Source organism: Protomyctophum bolini (genome assembly GCF_963924005.1).
Source record: "Protomyctophum bolini genome assembly, chromosome: 20".
Lineage (NCBI taxonomy): Eukaryota > Metazoa > Chordata > Actinopteri > Myctophiformes > Myctophidae > Protomyctophum > Protomyctophum bolini.
The window spans coordinates 10,920,466-10,942,808 of NC_137881.1; the positions used below are offsets into that span (position 1 = coordinate 10,920,466).

The 22,343-nt window shown below is 39.9% G+C and overlaps 1 protein-coding gene across 21 annotated transcripts in view; it reads left to right on the forward strand.

Moving 5' to 3' along the window:
• The window catches only part of LOC308335689 (receptor-type tyrosine-protein phosphatase delta), a 313,079-nt gene extending 301,245 nt beyond the window's left edge, over window positions 1–11,834 (forward strand). For all 21 annotated transcript variants that reach the window (XM_080792822.1, XM_080792824.1, XM_080792838.1 and 18 more), the window contains 6 exons: window positions 2,690–2,868; window positions 3,393–3,519; window positions 4,010–4,135; window positions 6,165–6,319; window positions 7,462–7,597; window positions 8,304–11,834. In XM_080792822.1, the coding sequence (XP_080648948.1) occupies window positions 2,690–2,868; window positions 3,393–3,519; window positions 4,010–4,135; window positions 6,165–6,319; window positions 7,462–7,597; window positions 8,304–8,372 (792 nt within the window). In that variant the 3' untranslated portion in view covers window positions 8,373–11,834. The remainder of the gene's footprint in view (window positions 1–2,689; window positions 2,869–3,392; window positions 3,520–4,009; window positions 4,136–6,164; window positions 6,320–7,461; window positions 7,598–8,303) is intronic.
• Window positions 11,835–22,343: the final 10,509 nt, after the last annotated feature.

The following is a 22,343-nucleotide window of genomic DNA, read 5'->3' on the forward strand; positions in this document are numbered from 1 at the left end:
GTTATGGCTGAGTAAAATGAAATACAATAAACACAATTTGCCTGAAAATAGATTACCCAGCTATGACCTTTTTCATGAAAAAAATTTAGTAGTGATATGGCTGACTGAGTAAAATAAAACAATCTACCCCCCCCCAAGCTTTTATTTTCGTTCGAGTAATAGTACAACTCTAATAGTATTACTTATAATAATGTAATTAAAGATAACTTCATTCAGATTTATTTATTTTTATTTCATTTTCCAGATTTTTATTTTCTTCTTTTTTTTAGATTTTCATTGGTGGGCCAGTCATAATGGTCCCGCGGGCCTGATGTGGCCCGCGGGCCTGAGGTTGAGTATCACTGGGTTAGGTTTTGTAGTCACTACAAATTTGATAATGCTTAAACAAAACAAATTTTCATTTTCATTCATTCATTTCATTTTTTGTTATAATAACTCAATTTTGACCAAAATGTAGTTAATACTACTGGCTTTGTAGGGCAGTATTCTACTGGAAAGGAAATCAGAACTGCCATGGTTATTTAAAAAAACAAGGACATGTCATTGTGAGCTCCCAGTCGCAGTCTTTTATGTCCACATCCATCTGGTTGCATGTGAAATTTTACTGGGGCAATTTTTCCTACATTATGATTTTTACAGGGCAGCAGGGTATTATTTCATAGGCATCCTGGCCAAACGCCCTCTCCCTGAGTCACGTCTAGGCCCCGGTGTCATTGATTGGCCAATCACAGTACCACTCCTGGACACTCTTCCAGTTCCCATTAGACCAACGAGACACTGTGGGGCCTGCGGTTTCCAGCTGATTCCAGTTACTTGTCCTGCCTTTGTATCCCGACATGGGATAAATGCCCCCCCCCCTTTCTCCCCCCCCCCCCCCCCCCCCCCCCCGTTCTGGGTTTCCACTTCCCCACGGTCCCCCTTTTATTTCAGCATAAAAGGGGTCTGAGTTTACAGCAGAGCGCCAAACACAGGTTTCCCCCCCCCATGCCCCGGACTGTTGCCAGAGGCCGTTTAGCAGCATGCTGTGCATTTACAATGAGAGGCTCCTCCAAGCCTCCTGCAGGCCATGCGGCTGCAGCGTGCGTGCGTGGCCCATTGCCTTGCCTGTCACGCACCTACTCCCTTGGCTCCGTGATGGATGCTGATATCACTAAGAGATGATAAACAGGCTAGATTACATTGCACTCCTGTCCACTCTGGGCTCGTATCATCACCCATGTGATTGTATGAGCAGTATAACAATAATCCTTGTGGCTCCTTGTGCTTTGTACTCCCGTGGAATATCTAAGTACAACACGATGCACCATAAGCATGGTATAATGTAAAGCACCGCATGGTTCCCATGGAAAGTGAAGAGAAAGGCTGCACACTTCATAGTCACGATGCTGAACATGTATTTGTAAAGATGAAACCAACGTTTCGACCTGTAAGGTCTTCTTCAGGGAAGGGAAGCACTGTGTTCCCAAACAGTGGGTCGGGACCCATTTGTTTATCGCGAACACACAAGTAAACGTACATTTACTTTTTGTTCCCTACATTTTATTTTTAATTACCAATATTTTAAAACATAAAAATGAAACATTTGTCAGGAATTAAAAACTAATTAAATTATTTTATTAAAAAAAGAAAAAAATCCATAAATTAGAAAACAACAGTTTTCTAACTGTTTTTTAAGAACTAGTGAAAATAGCTCATGGAAAACATGGAAAAATAGCTCATCTGTAGATCTGCTGTTTAAAATGTTCACTAGTTTGGATCTGGGGCAAATGTCTAATTTCTCTTTTGGGTCTCAAGCTAAAAAGTTTGGGAACCACTGATTTAAAGGAGTAGTATACAGTTAGGGCTTCATGGTTACGGCTGATTAATACGGATTATTTTCCTCAATACTGTAAACATACAAATTTTATGATATTCTTATTGTCTTTGTTGTCCATTGTGCTCATTGTCGTTGGCTTATTTATGTCAGTGAGCTTTATGGGTGGGGAAATGGGTTGTATATTGCAGTGGTTCCTTCTCACTACACAAATTCACAAATTGTGAAACTCTTTGTAAACATTTTTCAATATTTTGAACTCTTCGTCTTCTCTCATCACATCTTTTCAGATGCATGAATTAGGCTTTGACCCATTTTGACCTGAGATCAGATTCTAAAAATGTCTTCTACAGTTTTATGAAAAAGCTATGTTTCTATGTCAGTCGTTCTTCGATTTTTCAAAAATAGCAGACCTATGAGCTTGTAGATCTGCTATTTTTCAATAGCTAAAGCATAACATAATGCTAACACCCTTTTGGTGTGTGGTTAAAGTTTGAGAACCACTTCTGGTTATCTTGTCTAGTGATGAGGAGACGAGGACAAGATGCAACAGCTAACCAAACTAATGTTATGATGAATTGCAGATGATTGCTCACGATTCTTTGATTATTCTCAATTAATCATGCATAGCCCATGAGTTTAGCATAGTTTTCTCCTCCGTGTATGGATTGCTTTGGCAGGTATAAACACTCATAATCCCGCGTGGGTCGTTTTCCACTTCCATAGCATGTGTTTATCAACTGAGGCTTTCATCTTTGATTTCGCTCAATCTAACTTCCTGTTAATGTCAAAAACGCACAGGGGAAATTAAGCAAATGCTTAACTCTCTCTCTCTCTCGCTCTTTCTCTCGCGCTCTCTCCCCGTCTGCCCCGCAGCGTTTAGCCAACACTAAAGCCCACACGTCGCGTTTCATCAGTGCCAATCTGCCCTGCAACAAGTTCAAGAACCGCCTTGTCAACATAATGCCATATGAGTCCACACGAGTGTGTCTTCAGCCCATCCGAGGAGTAGAGGGCTCCGACTACATCAATGCCAGCTTCATTGATGGATATAGGTAAGCACCGGTTCATCTATGATTCTATGTCATCAAATTGAAGAATGTGGTGCCTGTCTGCCTGTCATCATTTCACCCCCCTCCGTATTGAAGTATTGGACAGTATTCAGATGTTGATGTTAATTTTGTATTCATCTTTAGGGCCCCAAATCATGTCCTAGAAAGCACAAGTGTCTATTTCAAACAGTGTTTTTTGACTGGGGAGTCATATTTTGACAGGGCCCCAAATCATACCCTAGATTCTAGGGCATAGAAAGCATAAGTTTTTCAAACATAAAGTGTTTTTTTACTGGGGAGACTGAGTCAGCAGTAACTGCCCCCCACCCCCCAAAAAAACTAGACTATACATTTAATCCAAAGCATAGTCAGCGAATATGTAATAGATAACAACTATTGCTGTATTTTACTTTAAAAAAAAAAGGTCTCTTTCACCTTTATTTCCTTCATCTGGAAAAAAGTGGGGAAAAAGTTGAAATGCATTTTTCCCCCTCATGCTGATCTTATCCACATCTCTGCTTCTGCAGGCAACAGAAAGCCTACATCGCCACACAGGGACCACTGGCAGAGACCACAGAGGACTTTTGGAGGATGCTCTGGGAGCACAACTCTACCATTGTGGTCATGCTCACTAAGCTAAGAGAAATGGGCAGGGTACGTCCATGCTCTGTCCGCTCTCCTTAACGTTTTGTTTAGGCACAACTGACATACTGTAGGCCCCACAACGTCGCTGTCGGGTGGAAACCTTGTACTATTATGTCCAGAACTAACCCTAACCAGGAAAAAGACTGATCTACAAACTTGTAGATCGGCTATTTTTGCTCCTTTTGTGTGACACTGGAGCGTGGTGTATTAATTTATGTAAAAAAAAAACGAAAATTATTGGGAGATTAAAGGTGTCTGCCTGACAGCGACGATATTAAAGCCAAAATGGTACAAGAACAGAGAGACTGCATATAGCAACACGTAACCGTCGAGCAGCAAAACGGTCTTCCAGATAAACTCTTAAATGTTGTGAATAATAATATGGTTTCTGGGAATGGAGACAATGCCGCTAGTGTTCCAAAGGGGAACGTTGTGCCTCACTGGTGGCGTTTTGCTTTGTACTGTGATTCACGTTGGCTTTTTTTTTACCCGCCTCTAGGAAAAATGCCACCAGTACTGGCCAGCAGAGAGGTCGGCCAGATACCAGTACTTTGTGGTGGACCCCATGGCCGAGTACAACATGCCTCAGTATATCTTGAGAGAGTTCAAAGTGACTGATGCCAGGGTAAGCAACTCTTACGGCTGCTTTTCCACTACGAACCTTCTACAAACTGAAACCTTCCAGAATCTGTTCTGTGATGTTTTGTTTTTTTGGGGGTTTTTTTGTCTTGTTTATATTGCCATTATAACTTGAACTTGAAGGACCTACAAACTCACCAAATTGCGTCACATTTGAAATGATACATTTCGAGTTATTAGTTGTTACCTCCTGAGCAGAGGCCAAATTAGGTTCTAAGAACTTTATCTGAAACCGAGCCATGGTATATGGAAACAAATGCAGAACCCGTGAAATACGTTTCGCTGCATGGCAAGGTATGCTTATTTCTTGTAGTCGGTTTGACATATCCATCCTTTTTTGCCTGATTCAAGTGTGGTGTGGTGCCTTCATTGTTCGCTCATTGAAAATAGCATTGATACAAACTCACAAGTTGCAGTGCGCTTTTGTACATTAGCTCTTCTACTTCCAGTGCATGCCACCAGTGTGCAACTAAGTATAAATCATCTTTTTTGAAGTTGTGCTTGAGTTACTGGGAGTCCAGTTAATTGATTGCATTCCAGGCTACAGCGCCAAGAAAAGTGGTTTGAGTGACAGAGTAGACCGAGCCTGGTTGGCGAGTGCTGTCAGACCAGATTCCCCCGTTCAAACAGTCCAGCTGGCAGCATTTCTAATTATTTGTTTATACCAAACTACGTGTTTGTATTTAATAAACAAATACACATTTGAATAAATATACAAGTCGCAGGAGTTATGACACCTGTCAGTGTGCGAAAACAAACGCTGAGCGGCAAGCAGTCACAATGGCTGCCAAGAGTTTTTAATTCCATCAAAGGCTCACAGATAAACAGCGCAAGCTTCCTTCCTTTGTAGTGCACGTTACACTGGATCCTCAGTGGGATTGCTTTCCTTATCGAGGGGATACAATATCACTTAAGTATTGCATACCCACAAAGACGACTCTCCAAGCACCCTGCCGACTGGAGCACATCAAAGGAATTAGCGGCTTTTAGTGTCGACGGTTAATATTATCCAGGTGTAGTTACAGGTATCTAAAGTAACAGAGCCTCTTTCGTCGATGCATGGAAGCGGGCCACGTTTTAGGGCCTTGTTTTTCTTTGAAGACGGCTATCTGAGACTGTAAAAGCCTGCGTCAATTTAACACTGATATGGGTTAGGGCTGTCCTGGATGCAATAACAATTTAAATGGCCATCCTTGTTTCACTTTATCAATAATTGATACATTATTTAAGTAATTGCTTTAGCTATATTAAGTAACATTTTTGTGTGAATTAATTTTGATTCTGTCTTATGAGTAATGCAATATACCTTATACAAATGGGGTGGTTGTATTTGGTCTCAATTTAGATGCTGTGTCTCGTTTGACATGATCCTATTTCTGGTTTGACATGACTTTTGACCTGACATCAAAATTATATTTCTCCCCTGAGCAAGCAGGCAGGCTTTATTAGCTCAGTGGTTAAAAAAATTAAAAAAAAGTTCAGCACTTGCGCAGGGGACCCGGGGCTCGAATCTGGGGTAGAAAAGTAAAGTTACTGTGCAGTTTGTTTTTTTTTTGATCAAAGTTTTTTTATAAATTTTTCACATTTTTTCACGCTCTGAAAGAGCCACAACCCCGGTATCTTGCACCATATGAAATAAAAGGCACATACAAATATACATAGACATAATAGAATAATAGAAGTATGCAAAGAAATAATAATAATAAAAATTTATAATATATATCTATATATATATAAAATAATAATAAAATAAAATAAAACAATTACAGTAGGGTCAGTGTAACAAGTTAAGGATTGTTGATGTCAGCCGCGTTCATCCTCTCAATGTATGTAAAAAAAGGTTGCCAAATGGTGTAGAATTTTAAGGCACCGGCGTACCCTCTTGTGGAGTAGCGAATCTTACTGTGCAGTTTTGACACACTGTATTCTTTCCAATATTCTCGCATGATGTTCCATTTTGAAAAAGCGTGATGTGTACATTCCTCTCTCTCTCCCCCTGTCCCATCCTCTTCCAGGATGGACAGTCACGGACGGTCAGGCAGTTCCAGTTCACGGACTGGCCTGAGCAAGGAGTGCCAAAATCGGGGGAGGGCTTCATCGATTTCATTGGACAAGTGCATAAAACAAAAGAGCAGTTTGGCCAAGATGGCCCTATTTCAGTCCACTGTAGGTAAGATCTGAAAAACCCATGTCGTCTGCAAGAATTTAATCCACTATTACACGGGTTATCGTGATAGAAAATGTGGTACAGTATATGCAGTACTGTAGCCCAAGCTCACCAATTTCTGTAGGTTACTGTAGTTTTCTTTCTGATTTAACAGCAATCTATTAACCACCTGAACCCTAGTGTATTCTTATATTCTAATGTTTCTTCTGGCCATGTCATAACAGCCAGACATTTTTTTATCAAAACAATTTGACAAATAGCCTATAGTCGTTCTACATGCTTGTGAATCGACTGCTTTTGCTATTTGACGAACAACAAAAAACAGTTTACTGTCTGTCGGGCATACATGGGCAACTGGCGGCCCACAGATTAACCCATTCTGACCTGAGATCAGATTCATACGAGGTTTCCACTGGACACACACTGGTCTGATTAACCCATTCTGACCTGAGATCAGATTCTAAAAATGTCAGTCGTTCTTCGAATTTTAAAAAAATAGCAGACCTACAAGCTCGTATCGCGCCACTCGGTGGCGCGATATGAGCTTGTAGATCTGCTATTTTTCAATAGCTAAAGCATAACATGATGCCAACACCAAAATGGGTGCCCGGTCAGAATGGGTTAATATCCGAATGATGATATATTATTTAATCTGTTTTCATTGTCTTTTTTATATCCAATGTATTTGTATTTAAATTCATAAAGTTAACTAAATTAATTTGAAATTAAATAAAAAAAATTACTTTTCAGGATTCCAATTCCAAAATAGCAAAACATTATTTAGGATTCTAATTCAAATATAGAATAAATACCAGATCTACAAGCACACATTTTAAGCTTGTGGATCGGCTATTTTTGCTACTTTTGTGTGACATAGCATGACGAAGAAGTATGGCATTAATTTACCAAAAAGAAAGATGCAGAGATAAGAGGTTTCTGCCCAACAGTATGCAATGTACATCAAAGTTGCCCACGCCTGCTGTAGGGTTAAGTGGTTACACCCAGTTCAATATGCCCCAGTGTCTATGAACTACCACATAACAGAACAAATAAAAAACAGCAGAACCAAATGAAACCATAACGGAAAAATGTTTGTTTGGCCGGTAAACTTGACCTTGACCTCCTCTGTTGTGTGTGTCTCCTAGCGCGGGCGTCGGTAGAACTGGAGTCTTCATCACTCTCAGCATTGTCTTGGAGCGAATGAGATACGAGGGAGTAGTGGACATCTTTCAGACGGTGAAGATGCTCCGGACGCAGAGACCAGCCATGGTACAGACAGAGGTGAGACGTTGAGGTGTTCTCCGTTTCCCCCCGCTGGGTCCACCCACGAGAGCACATCGCTGCTGGAACGCTGCGCTGCACCACTGCAGTAGCCCTGTGCATGGTGTCTGCCACCACTCTGCCAACAAGATAGCACATTCATCCAGTGAAAGGACCGGTGTGGCTACACTCATCTTCTCCAGCCAAACTAAAGCAAGCCTGTGTTGAACCCTATGATTAATTCAGTAGCTGAACTAATGTGTAGCACACTGGTCTCAGTGCTGCAGCCTCAGCTCCATTTCACAACCATACCACAAGTTTGTCCCTCAAATCCGCTCATATAACAACATATTTTCTGTCCTTTTTAATCATTGTTTATGAGGTATGCTGCTTTGTTAACTTTAAAGTGTCGATATGACTGTGATAAAGTAGATCTTTGGGATCAATACACAAGGTAGGTATAATTGCATTCAAGTTGGTCTTTGAAAAAGCTGGAAGTAGCCTCCTTTTTTTTGCTGCTATACACGTCTTCCTATCTTATGTGTTTGTTGTTTTTAAATCTAATTTCAGAGCAAGGTTAATTGCATAGTAGATTTAACAGAAAAGAAGGGATGGTGGGGAAAAGTTAGTGATAGCAACAGTCAACGGATAGGGAAATAGACTGATGCAGGGGAGGGAACACTAGAAGCAAACTGAACTAAAATTATCTTTCTTACTCTCTTTTCAGGATCAATATCAGTTCTGTTACAGAGCCGGCCTGGAGTACTTGGGGAGCTTTGATCACTATGCAACGTAGAAGACCTTGTATCGGAGGAGGAAAAGCAGAGGGCCCTTTTGGAAAGAAAAAAACACAACAAAAAATGAACCCCAGTGAGCCTCTCTTCTGAGCCATAAATTCCTGCTTGAGAAAGTACTTCTTAACTCCTAGCTAACAGCTCATTTAAGTGTTGGATGTGCGACATGACATGTCAATAAAAAGATTAAAAAAAATAAACCAATGCAGACGATTCCAGAAGGACCAAGTGTTTCCAAATCCCCAATAAAAAGCCTCGCGGTGACAGAGGACGTGAGGGAATCCTGACTGTTGAAGCATCACACAGGATCTTTTGTTGTTGTCGTTTTTTTTTTTTTTTTTTTTTTCTGTTGCTTCAAGGATTCATTTTTGGGGACTCGTGAAACTGAATGGAAAAACCAATAGAACATGAACAACGTTAAAACATTAATGACATCGACAAGTTAAGGCATCAACGATTATGGCGCGTTAACGAGAGGCAATGGAGGCACGCGGAACGGCTGAGCGAAAAGAAAACAAACTCGATCCACATTGTAAAGAAACTATTTCTGTTCCACGACCGACTGCACACACACTCAAGACAACCTAACCGGAAAGAAGAAGACTACACCATGGACGCAGGACAGACCTAAAGTAATAATGAATACATAAATAAAATACCCCTTTTCTTGTCACAATGTTCATCATCAAAATTTTGGGAGAGGACAAAAGCTAAATGATATATGAAATGAAATCAAAATGAAAAACTATCGATATAGTTTTTTAGTACTTTATTATACAGCTAATATGTGCTTTTTTTTAACTGTGTGACTTTACTTTTTTTTTTACACATGCTTATCACTCGACAAAAGTGATAGGAAAAGGTATTTGCGTAATTGTTCACTTCTGAGTTGTCTGGGTTTTTTTTAAGCTGTAGAACTGTTCTGATGTATGCGCTATATCTTGCTGAGAAACGCTTTTTTTTCTCCTTTGTTTTATTTTTATGTTTTGATGCACTTAACTGTGCTGTCTGGTATTCACACTACCAACAATTAATTTTGTTAACAGGGTTTGTCTCGTCCCTTTGTATTTCTAAACAAACTTTTGTCCATAATCACATATGAGAACTTAACTACTCCCATGAGATAAAACTGGGGCTTTGTGGAATCAACAGGGATGAGCAAAGTATAAAGTTGCTGCTAGCGATTATCTTAGAACTCCATGTTATGATGACGGTAAGACAGATTCTGATTAATTGGATAGGATATAAATATGTATAATTCAAATTCTCAAATATATATTATGAAACATCCAATAAACAACAGGCTATAAATATGAATAAAGTACATAAGTTATTGATATAAATGATATATATATATATAAATATATATAGAGAGAGAGATATAAAATATGGATTGTATATGAAAGTTTCCACAACGAGATTTCTGTACTATGGGGAAATGAAGAGATTTTTTTTCCACTGGAATGCACATCAGTAGAACAAAATCATATTCTGATTCAGTGCATCTTTTCTTGTGCAATAAATAGGTGTATTATAGATAGGGTTTGTATGTGGATGATTTGTTCAGTCGTCGTTGCTCCCTGCGTCCGTGCGGTGCAGCTGGGGTGGGGATGTCGGGCGTCACTCGGAGCATCACCGGCGCTTTTATAGGCGCAACGCCACCAAGGTGCGCCGGTCCATACCAGTAGGCAAAGGTACAAAGACGTCTCTTTCTCATGGTTCATTACAGCGTTCGGTGGTATGACATGATTTTTATTTTTTTTCATTTTGCATTTAGAGTGCCTTATATTTATGCCTGTTTTTATAACGTTTTCATTTACCATGTCAAATGTATCCCTCGAGGCATTTAGTACACGTATACTACATGTAGCTGTAGCCTAGTTTGTGTCATTTATCTTTTATTATACATTTGTCATGTAATACAAGATTATATATGCAAATATGATACATTTCAGAGCTCCTGTTTTTTTCTTTTTTTTTCGTGGCCTTATTGTGGCTGAGAGAATTAGAATTAAAACGACTCATGATTCACTGACCTCTGTGGAGCATCAAACAACAGTCAGCGGTACACAGGTTTAAAATGTTCATGTACAGACACACATGGGTGAGGAAATTAGCAGAATAATGCCACCTTAAACCATATGACTTTTAAGGGAGTCAGAGCAACACTCAGGTCTTTGTAAATACATATACAGATATGTATTTGGCCCAGAGTAAAGCAAATGAACATGTACTAACTGTTGCTATGGTCAGGTTTCCCAACAAAGTACTAATCCGTATTTACCGTCAAAGTTGACCAATTTGGCCGTCAGACAGAGACCAAGCACAGCATTTAAATTGTTCCTTCAATTTGTGTAACAACAGAACAGAGCACATGTAGAAGAGTTCAGACAGCAAGAGGACACAATGGTTCTGTTATCCTGACAATCCTAAAAAAACAGCGTGTCATGTCAGACTCATGGCATTATGTACGATTAGAGACTGGGGGCTTAGTTCAGTTGTGTGTCAGGCTTTCCTTTGGGCAACAGCTTTTCATTTGTCATTCCCATCTCTGGCTTCGTGGATGTGCATTCCAGATGTGCTTTCTTTCCCTTGTTAACTCAAGCAGTCTTTTTTTTTTGCTAATTGTTTTACTGATTACTTTTTGTCCATAACATTGAGATATGAAAGTGCTATTATTTAACATCCAGTGCTAAAAGTCATGCATTTAGTTAAGTAGTCTGTACGTCAAGAATATTATTTTCTCATTTCTGTCTTTTTTAAACTTTTTTTTTCTTTCTTATGCATGGTGAAACATTGCAGAATGGCCAAGGCTGGCCTGGTAGGAAGATTTGCACTTTCTATATCTTTGTACTATGCACTGCCCTATTGATTCTAAACCCAATAATATTACTTGAACCCATCTGTAAGAATCTCCAACGTTCACTTTGTGTGTATGTAAATAACACCCAAAAGAAAAATAAATAAAAAAGGTATTGACTAAAAAAGAAAAAAAAAGAAAATACAAAAAAAAGAAGAAGTTTGTGGATAAAAGAGCATCCATTCGGATGCCATGGTTACTCCAACAGACGACTTGAGAAAATCTGTCCCCCAAACCCATCTGTTCTCGTGGCTTTGCCATTCAAGCTTGGAGTGTCATTAACAGAAATAAACGTTGTGTTCTCTGCTCTCTATCTATCTCTTGTCTGGATGCATAGACTGAAAATCAATTAATGAAATTGTACAAAAAAAAGGCTTGTTAAAAAGAAATCATACAATTACCTCTGATTAGTTGTAAGCGTAAACTGTTTATTTTATTTTTGTTTGTTTGATATGTTTTTATTTCTGAATGAAAGGAGTGCTTTTTATTTTCTTACTTAGGTTACATTGGTGGCGAAAGAAGTCTGTATGAACAACCAGTTCTTTGCTGACACAAGTTCCATTTGTTATAAATGAATTCTATTAAAAAATGTCAGTGTTATGCACCGCGGTCTCACTTGTTTCCCTCCATCTCACATTGACTCGAAAAAGATGAATGAGTCCATTTTACCCCCTACTGGTCCTGGTCAGAAATATCCATAGTTCTTTTGTCAAAGAACACATTTCAGTAGATTACAATTGCTATTTAATTCTGTCATGGCATCAGATAGGACTGGAAAATGGTGGCAAAAGTTTATGATTTTCGATGTTGATAGAAAGTGTTTGTGGGTTTTGAATTTCAATTGTGTATATAACCTCTGTGCATCCTCTGTTTTCTTCCAGCCAACTCTTCTGACACACTTAAAGGTATGTAGGAAAATATTACAATGGACGATATGCACACGGCTGCCATTTTGCCAGCAAGGTGCTAACTAGGTGCAACTTCCCATAGACAGCCCATTCATCCAAACAGAAAAGTCCTATCTAATCGTATTAAATAACGTCAAACTCACCAACATTGCAGCTGCACGGAAAGCTTGAATTAATTATCCTCTTTCTATCTGCAATGTGTGTGTTTAATAAAAATCCACTGTAGACATGTTATGAGCTACTCCCGTCAAGAAATTCCTTGCAGATGATTGTTTTCTAAGTGCTGGAGTTTGGAAGTGCTCGCTGACTATCACTCAACAGTCCATGGGCCATGCATACCACCTGTTCTGAATTTGCACATAATGCAGGAGGCAGCAGGAGGTTGCTTTACTGATAACGAGTGATTCCAAACTCTGACACTTCGAAAAATAATCATCTGCAAGGAATTTCTTGACAGGAAGTAGCTCATAACATGTCTAAGGTGGATTTTTATGAAACAAACACTTTGCAGATAATAAGACGATAGATAATTCAAGCTTTTCTTACAGCTGCAATGTTGGCGAGTTTGACATTATTTAATACAATTAGATAGGACTTTTCTGCTTGGGTGAATGGGCTGTCTATGTTCATGCTAGAATATTTCAAAATGGGATAGCAGTGAGTCTAGCCCTGGGCTTAATGGTACAGTAGTTACAAGTGGTGGAGGTGGAAGAACACATCACTGCATGCCTGGCTGACATCTCACAGTGGATGTCTTCTCACTACCTCAAGGTGAACCCAGACAAATGAGACAATGCAAGACTATGAGCTTCTCTTCTTCCCAGCTAAGTCCTGCCCCATGCAGGAGCTAATGATTTCAATAGACAACGCCTTGTAACTTTGGTTCCAACAGTCAAGTACCTTGGTGTTGTCCTGGACAGTCAGCTAAAGCACATATTACAGCGGTCACTCGATCCTGTAGGTTTACACTCTATAACATGCAACAAAACTCGGATGCTAGCCTTCAAAGCAACCAAAGGTATGGCACCCCCATATCGTTCCTGTGGGTCAGGATCTCCCCCCCGCCCCCACCCCGGGGACCCCCACACGGAGTTGCACCACTCACTTCACACGGGTGTGATTTTTTGTTCTTGCTTACTGTAAATCGCTCTGGATTAAGACCTTTGAGTTAACTCTTGGGCATGTCTGTAATTTCAGTATAGGCTATGGCATAATCTATGGAGGTGAGTGTCACAAAAACATATATGACCATCCTTTCCTGTTCACTCTGCAGCACAAAATATGCCAGTAGCTCGATTAGCCTACTCTCATACAGCAGCAAGAAGACCATGAGGGGCTTCCCACCAGCAATTTTATTTGTCTGATACAAGCACTTGAACGCACGGCACGTTGGGCTTTCCACTCTTGATCTGGGTACTAATCGCTTAAAATTGTGAAGACTTTACATCAGAGTAAAATGAGTAGTTTAGCCCAAAGCCTCCCTGCTTGACACTCAGCATCAAGGGTTGGATTGGGGTTAAGTCCCTGCGACATACTAGCGTCATGTCCAGGGGGTGTACTTACTTGTACATCAAGCTGCCTCACACTACAGAAACAGGAGATAGGCTCCTGCCCTATGGGCCTCATGGCTCGGCAAGGCTACTTAAAGGTTTTGTTGTCTACAATACATGTTGTCTACAATACATCCCCTGGAATGGGGATGTTTGAGTGTGAATGTAGGCCTACACTACAGTATACATGATTATTGCTTCCATGTTCCTCTTAGATTATTTTAGCCCTCACTATCCTCTTGTAGGCTACTGAGTGTATATTGTGGCAAAGTATCTATCTATATGGCATCCCAAAGTTTGGTTTCCCTTTTCGAGACTGTTTGAAAATGTATATCTCCTTCTCTGTAAAAGTTACTCAAGTAAGGATTACATGGAGCCGAACCAGAAAATTGTCCACCTGATAAGAAAATGTCATTCAGCACTCTATAGATAATGGAAACTGTCAGATGTGACATTGGCCCTGAGATAAATCATTCCTGAGGTTACAATGAAACGCTCTGATGTGCAAAACAAGCTTCACAGAAAGGTAGATTGTCACATCATTGCACTTTTCAAATGTAATAAATGGCAAGGTACCCCTGTGTCTTACACAGAAAATAGAGCTGTATAGATTATGTGTCAAATACAATGACATAGTACAAGAACCACTGAGATGATGTGCAGCACAGATCCCTGCTAGGAGTGATGTATTGTTGATGTGACGTTGATCTCTCTCACCCTAGATGATCACTCTCTTTCTTTAATGCATTTACAGTCGCCTCTAACCCTAACACATGTTGTTATTGGATTTTTTTATTTCAGTGAAGTAATGCTTTCATAAATAATAAAGGTTTGGTTTATGCAGGCATTATAAATTCACAGCTAGAGAAGAACAAATTCATGCAAAACCAAAGGCAAACAATGAAGCAGCAGTGAAAGATTTTCTAGTAATTTGAAATTAACTCCCATTTGCATACATTGCAAATTGCATGCATTAAATGCATGTACAATGATCAAAGTGTTGGACGAAATATACTTTGAGGTCATACCGTAACTCCCTTAACAAAGAGGTTTCTTTAGAAACCAAGGTTTTGTAAATAAAGTGAGCTAAATACTTCCACAGTAATATTATGTACTGTGGGTTTAAGAGCGATGACGTCAGACGCCCTGCTTCTCAAAGCATCTAGTGAGCGCCTACGTCATAGCGTCTTCATTCGAACACTTTCGAGTGAAGTATTTTGCTCACTTTACTTACAAAACCTTGGTTTCTAAAGAAAACCTCTTCGTTTTGTTAAGTATTCGTTTACGAAATACTTAACTCTATGGGACCTTATGAACTCCCGTGTGTTGAACTTAGTCAAGTGTGTTCAGGGTTATATGGCAACTTAATAAGGGCTGGGCAACCTCAGGTTGATAGCCCGGTCCCAGTGGAGAACGGTAGCAGCCTCGGGCTGATATACGTTCTCGGGGGTAGATGCTTAGGGCAGGCCTGGTATGTCCAGGGCATCTACAGTAGTCCATGGACTATAGTCCAAATAGTCCATGTATAGTCCATGGACCATATGGACTATAGTCCATGGACTATATATAGTCTATGGAATATATGGACTATAGTACATGGACTATACTGTATATAGTCCATGGACTATATGGACTACAGTCCATGGCCATGGCAGATGAGCCATCTCATCTGCAAAACCACCGGCAGATATTTACATTCGTAAAGTAACTCCATGTGACATGCACGGCATGTTAAGCACTGTCCTGGTCCTGCTATTACGGCGTCTTCGAATTTCCTCACAATTAGATGGAAATAGGTGGAAATTGGATTTCTAAGATGTGTGCTCCAGAATAGATGAGGACACAATGAAATAACTACCTCCGACTCACTGAAGATTGAACTTCAGGTGAGTTGAGCAGATGTTATGTTGTCGTTCCTCGGTGCTTTCTGCAGACTGATGACACGTACCACACACAAGCAATCTCTCTCATTGATCCTTGAGTTTGTTTTTTTCCTTAATGACGACAGCTTGGCTCCCTCCCCATGGTGCTTTTCTTTCAACTCATGATGAATCTAATACAAAGCTTTTCCAAATATGCTATAATGTAGTGGGGTGTGTGGGGGTCAATTAGGGCTGTCGATTATGTACTTCAATCGATTGCTTTTTTGATTGATTGAATCAAATTAACTTCATTGATCAAGCACTCCAGCGTTGTTTTATACTTCTCCACACAACGGTGTCAAACAAGCTCAGCTATTTTCACAAAATATTGATGGATTATTAATTTATTATTTTAATAACTTATCGATGATTCATCTTATTAAAAAGAATAATCGATTAATTCATTAGTTCAATTAGTATCCAAATGTATCGGGTGATGATAAAAAATAAACGTTTTTAAGTCTGTTAAATATTTAAAAGTAGAATGGACAATGTTCAGTGATTATGTTTTTTGACGCTCATAGGAACTCAAAATGTCATTAATATTTTGACAGTTGTGACATTATTCATCAATTTATTTTTATATATATCCATAATTGAATAGCACCAGTTACACATGCACGCAAGCACTCAACGTGCACGCACGCACGTACGTACGCATGCATGCACGCACACACACACACACACACACACACACACACACACACACACACACACACACACACACACACACAGTGTCAAGACCACTTTCGTCATTGACTTAATTGTGTTGCAATTTTGACACAGAATTTGGACAATAAATAAATACATAAAATGAAATAGCCCAAGGGATGTATATACACACACACACACACACACACACACACACACTTTCCCTGATAAATTCTAATATGGTAGACTTGGAAGGCAAAAGAGGCAGTGAGGCATCACAAGGCCAGCTGGATCTGTGCACAGAGTTTGGTGCCAATGTGGAAAAACAATAAGGTTTCAACTGTGAGCTGAGGCTGGAACCCTAATGGCACAAATTGACTTACAGTAAGTAGTTCCTCAGTGGCTCTATAATTAGAAAATAGAACATTAAAATGTCCCCACAAACTGGGTTTGGCCATTTCCAAGATATCGCAGTATTACATTCTTAAATTATGAAATCATAATTGGAAATTGCGGAAATTGGAAATTGCGGAAATTGCGTAATTTCCATTTCCGCAATTTCCGCAATTTGCGCAATTTGCGGAAATTGCGGAATAAATGAAAAAAAAAAACGATGGGTTATAGCCCATGTTTTTTGAAATTTTGAAAAAAAAAAGTTATCCTCGTTTCTCATCATTTTGGACCGTGGGCTATAGCCTATATCGTACGGCATAACCCCCAACCGTTACTTTTCAAGAAACAGGGGGAGAGAGCACCGTCTCCCGATGGTCCTTCCCAGCACCTTCATGTCATGACATGGGACTTGAACCGGCCAACTGTCTGAAGCAGAGGCAACGGGTCAAGCGCTCCACACCATTGAGCCAAGACACCTTGGGGCATTCAGCAGATGTCTCCTGGTGCTTTTGAGTTTTTATTTTTTATTCAAGAAAGTCAGTGTGCAAAGCAAAGCATCACAGAGACACATGAATAATGTGGGATTTGAACCCTGGACCTGTGGATCACAAACACAGCCACTCATCACACTGAGCTAACTGCTGGTTACTACAACACAGCTTTTCTGTGCTAGTTGATGTGAGTGTGGAATGCAAAGTGTCAGTAAAGATTTGAGTATGTCGGGGTTTGAACCGGCACACTTCTACTATGTATACTACGGATATCATTTGACTTATCCGTTGGTCCACTGAGGCACACAATCATGGGGAATTTCTGTGCTGCTTTAAAGTTGTCCTTCTGAAAGTCAGTGTGCAAAGCAAAGCATCACAGAGACACATGAATAATGTGGGATTTGAACCCTGGACCTGTGGATAACAAATGCAGGCAACACAGGCAGAGTACTTTGCAAGGGTTTAATGAAGACGAAACAAAAGGCTTACATAAGGTGAAGCAGGCAGGCAAAACCATAAATCCAAATAGGCAGGTCAAAAGGTAAACAAGGAGTAACAAGTAACAAGTCCAAAACAACGCAGAGGGTCAAACCTGAGGAACACTCAGGCAAAATGTACTGAAAGGCAGGAGTCCGGAAAACACACTAACAAATGGTTATACTCTAGCAAAGAATGAGCAGAATGAGTCCAGTCTTATGGGTGGAGGCTGATGGGGGAAGTTGGCACAGGTGAGTAGTGAGAGGGGACCAATAGGGCTGATGAGGCAGTGGGAGACAGGTGTGTGTAGAAGCAAAGGGAGGGGGGAGTGGCCAAAGTGGAAAGATGGACAGGCAGGGAGCCAGACCATAACAGTACCCCCCCCTCAAGGGGCGGATTCCAGACGTCCCACGACCTTGACCAGTGTGACAGTGTGACCCCACCCTGTCACTGTTTGCTGCTAATGTACATGCCTTTCAGTAAGCGCGCACTGTTAGGACATGCAAAAACTACTAAGAAGCAGCAAACTGAACACCCACACACACACACACACACACACACACTCCTGTCACTTTAAGGAGCTGAACACAATTTGGGCCAACCCAACTCCCCTTCTAGGGAGGAGGAGGATTGCCTGTCACAGAAGGACATCAAAGGAGTAAAAGACTTTTGGAAAAATTAAAGACTTTCAAATAGAAGAGCTACAAGCTCAACGGAAATGTGAATGTGAATATAGGAATGTATTTTGTGCCAAATCAAGCAGTTAACATGTTGTGGATCATGTTGACCCCTATTCAGTTGGTCCAGTCTAGTGGGAGGGGCCATGGGGAGTATAAAGCTCAGAGACTGAATATCCAAGTCAGTCTGTCTGCACACTCTGCTGGTGTTGGTCGGGGAACGAGCTGTCTCTGAGGAGGTGATGTTATTATGTTATTATTTAATACCATGGTTTACATAGATCTATTATTGTGTTGTTTATTATGATATATATATATATATATATATATATATATATATATATATATATATAGTTGTATATATAGATTATAATTATTTAATGTACATTTAAAAAAGGCCGGATTTATAAATACTTATGCTTATATCATATGATGATTTATTTGGAAATGATTGTTTTGATTGATTACAGATTATAGCTGTTATGATATGCAGTACTTTGTTTTGAATATACCTTTTTATTTCTATTTTGCAGACGTTTGGTCTCCTTTGTCTTTGTAACTTGTATGTCACTTGGGTTAAATAAATCTTGCGAAAACTCTGTCCATCTGCGTGCCTTGCCATCCTTTTGTTCATAGTACCCTAGCCTCAGAGAGGGGTGTGACAACCAGGAACGAGCAGGGTGGGTGGAGGGGGTCCGGAGGAGGGAGACTGTCATGGCACCAGAGCAAAGGGATCTGTGAGCATTAACCTCAGGCGGACGGCCTGGAGGGTGGACCAGGAGTGAGCAGGAGACATCTGGGGGTAGAGACGAGACAGAGGAGGCACAGTCTGTGCATACTATAGCACGCCGTTTTTCATCATTTTTGAGGATTTGAAGAAAATTCAAAATTTCAAAAAACATGGGTTATAGCCCATCGTTTTTTTAATTTTTGAAAAAAAAATTATCCTCATTTTTCATCATTTTTGAACATGGGCTATAGCCCCTACCGTACGGCATACTATAGCACGCCGTTTTTCATCATTTTTGAGGATTTGAAGAAAATTCAAAATTTCAAAAAAACATGGGTTATAGCCCATCGTTTTTTGAATTTTTGAAAAAAATGTTATCCTCATTTTTCATCATTTTTGAACATGGGCTATAGCCCCTACCGTACGGCATACTATAGCACGCCGTTTTTCATCATTTTTGAGGATTTGAAGAAAATTCAAAATTTCAAAAAACATGGGTTATAGCCCATCGTTTTTTGAATTTTTGAAAAAAATGTTATCCTCATTTTTCATCATTTTTGAACATGGGCTATAGCCCCTACCGTACGGCATACTATAGCACGCCGTTTTTCATCATTTTTGAGGATTTGAAGAAAATTCAAAATTTCAAAAAACATGGGTTATAGCCCATCGTTTTTTGAATTTTTGAAAAAAATGTTATCCTCATTTTTCATCATTTTTGAACATGGGCTATAGCCCCTACCGTACGGCATACTATAGCACGCCGTTTTTCATCATTTTTGAGGATTTGAAGAAAATTCAAAATTTCAAAAAAACATGGGTTATAGCCCATCGTTTTTTGAATTTTTGAAAAAAATGTTATCCTCATTTTTCATCATTTTTGAACATGGGCTATAGCCCCTACCGTACGGCATACTATAGCACGCCGTTTTTCATCATTTTTGAGGATTTGAAGAAAATTCAAAATTTCAAAAAACATGGGTTATAGCCCATCGTTTTTTGAATTTTTGAAAAAAATGTTATCCTCATTTTTCATCATTTTTGAACATGGGCTATAGCCCCTACCGTACGGCATACTATAGCACGCCGTTTTTCATCATTTTTGAGGATTTGAAGAAAATTCAAAATTTCAAAAAACATGGGTTATAGCCCATCGTTTTTTGAATTTTTGAAAAAAATGTTATCCTCATTTTTCATCATTTTTGAACATGGGCTATAGCCCCTACCGTACGGCATACATCAATGTCCATCTAAATTCTAAAAGGCTGGTTAAATATGAGTTCCCGGTTATACCTTACATACCTTACATGCCAGTGTGGCGCAGGTGATAAACCGGGGGTTTGTAAACAGGACATTCAGGGTTCAAGTCCCCTGAAGAACATTTTCAATGTCCATCTAAATTCTAAAAGGCTGGTTAAATATGAGTTCCCGGTAATTCCTTACATGCCAGTGTGGCGCAGGAGATAAACCGGGGGTTTGTAAACAGGACATTCAGGGTTCAAGTCCCCTGAAGAACATTTTCAATGTCCATCTAAATTCTAAAAGGCTGGTTAAATATGAGTTCCCGGTTATACCTTACATGCCAGTGTGGCGCAGGTGATAAACCGGGGGTTTGTAAACAGGACATTCAGGGTTCAAGTCCCCTGAAGAACATTTTCAATGTCCATCTAAATTCTAAAAGGCTGGTTAAATATGAGTTCCCGGTAATTCCTTACATGCCAGTGTGGCTCAGGAGATAAACCGGGGGTTTGTAAACAGGACATTCAGGGTTCAAGTCCCCTGAAGAACATTTTCAATGTCCATCTAAATTCTAAAAGGCTGGTTAAATATGAGTTCCCGGTTATACCTTACATGCCAGTGTGGCGCAGGTGATAAACCGGGGGTTTGTAAACAGGACATTCAGGGTTCAAGTCCCCTGAAGAACATTTTCAATGTCCATCTAAATTCTAAAAGGCTGGTTAAATATGAGTTCCCGGTAATTCCTTACATGCCAGTGTGGCGCAGGAGATAAACCGGGGGTTTGTAAACAGGACATTCAGGGTTCAAGTCCCCTGAAGAACATTTTCAATGTCCATCTAAATTCTAAAAGGCTGGTTAAATATGAGTTCCCGGTTATACCTTACATGCCAGTGTGGCGCAGGTGATAAACCGGGGGTTTGTAAACAGGACATTCAGGGTTCAAGTCCCCTGAAGAACATTTTCAATGTCCATCTAAATTCTAAAAGGCTGGTTAAATATGAGTTCCCGGTAATTCCTTACATGCCAGTGTGGCGCAGGAGATAAACCGGGGGTTTGTAAACAGGACATTCAGGGTTCAAGTCCCCTGAAGAACATTTTCAATGTCCATCTAAATTCTAAAAGGCTGGTTAAATATCGCGGAATATATTGCGGAAATTGCAAAATTGCGGAAATTGCGGATTTCCGCAATTTCCGCAATTTCCGCAATTTCCGCAATTTCGAATTTTTAAAAAATTCAAAATTGCAAAATTGCGGAAATTGCGGATTTCCGCAATTTCCGCAATTTCCGCAATTTCCGCAATTTCGAATTTTTAAAAAATTCAAAATTGCAAAATTGCGAAAATTGCGGATTTCCGCAATTTCCGCAATTTCCGCAATTTCCGCAATTTCCGCAATTTTGCAATTTTGAATTTTTTAAAAATTCGAAATTGCGGAAATTGCGGAAATCCGCAATTTCCGCAATATATTCCGCGATATTTAACCAGCCTTTTAGAATTTAGATGGACATTGAAAATGTTCTTCAGGGGACTTGAACCCTGAATGTCCTGTTTACAAACCCCCGGTTTATCTCCTGCGCCACACTGGCATGTAAGGAATTACCGGGAACTCATATTTAACCAGCCTTTTAGAATTTAGATGGACATTGAAAATGTTCTTCAGGGGACTTGAACCCTGAATGTCCTGTTTACAAACCCCCGGTTTATCACCTGCGCCACACTGGCATGTAAGGTATAACCGGGAACTCATATTTAACCAGCCTTTTAGAATTTAGATGGACATTGAAAATGTTCTTCAGGGGACTTGAACCCTGAATGTCCTGTTTACAAACCCCCGGTTTATCTCCTGCGCCACACTGGCATGTAAGGAATTACCGGGAACTCATATTTAACCAGCCTTTTAGAATTTAGATGGACATTGAAAATGTTCTTCAGGGGACTTGAACCCTGAATGTCCTGTTTACAAACCCCCGGTTTATCACCTGCGCCACACTGGCATGTAAGGTATGTAAGGTATAACCGGGAACTCATATTTAACCAGCCTTTTAGAATTTAGATGGACATTGAAAATGTTCTTCA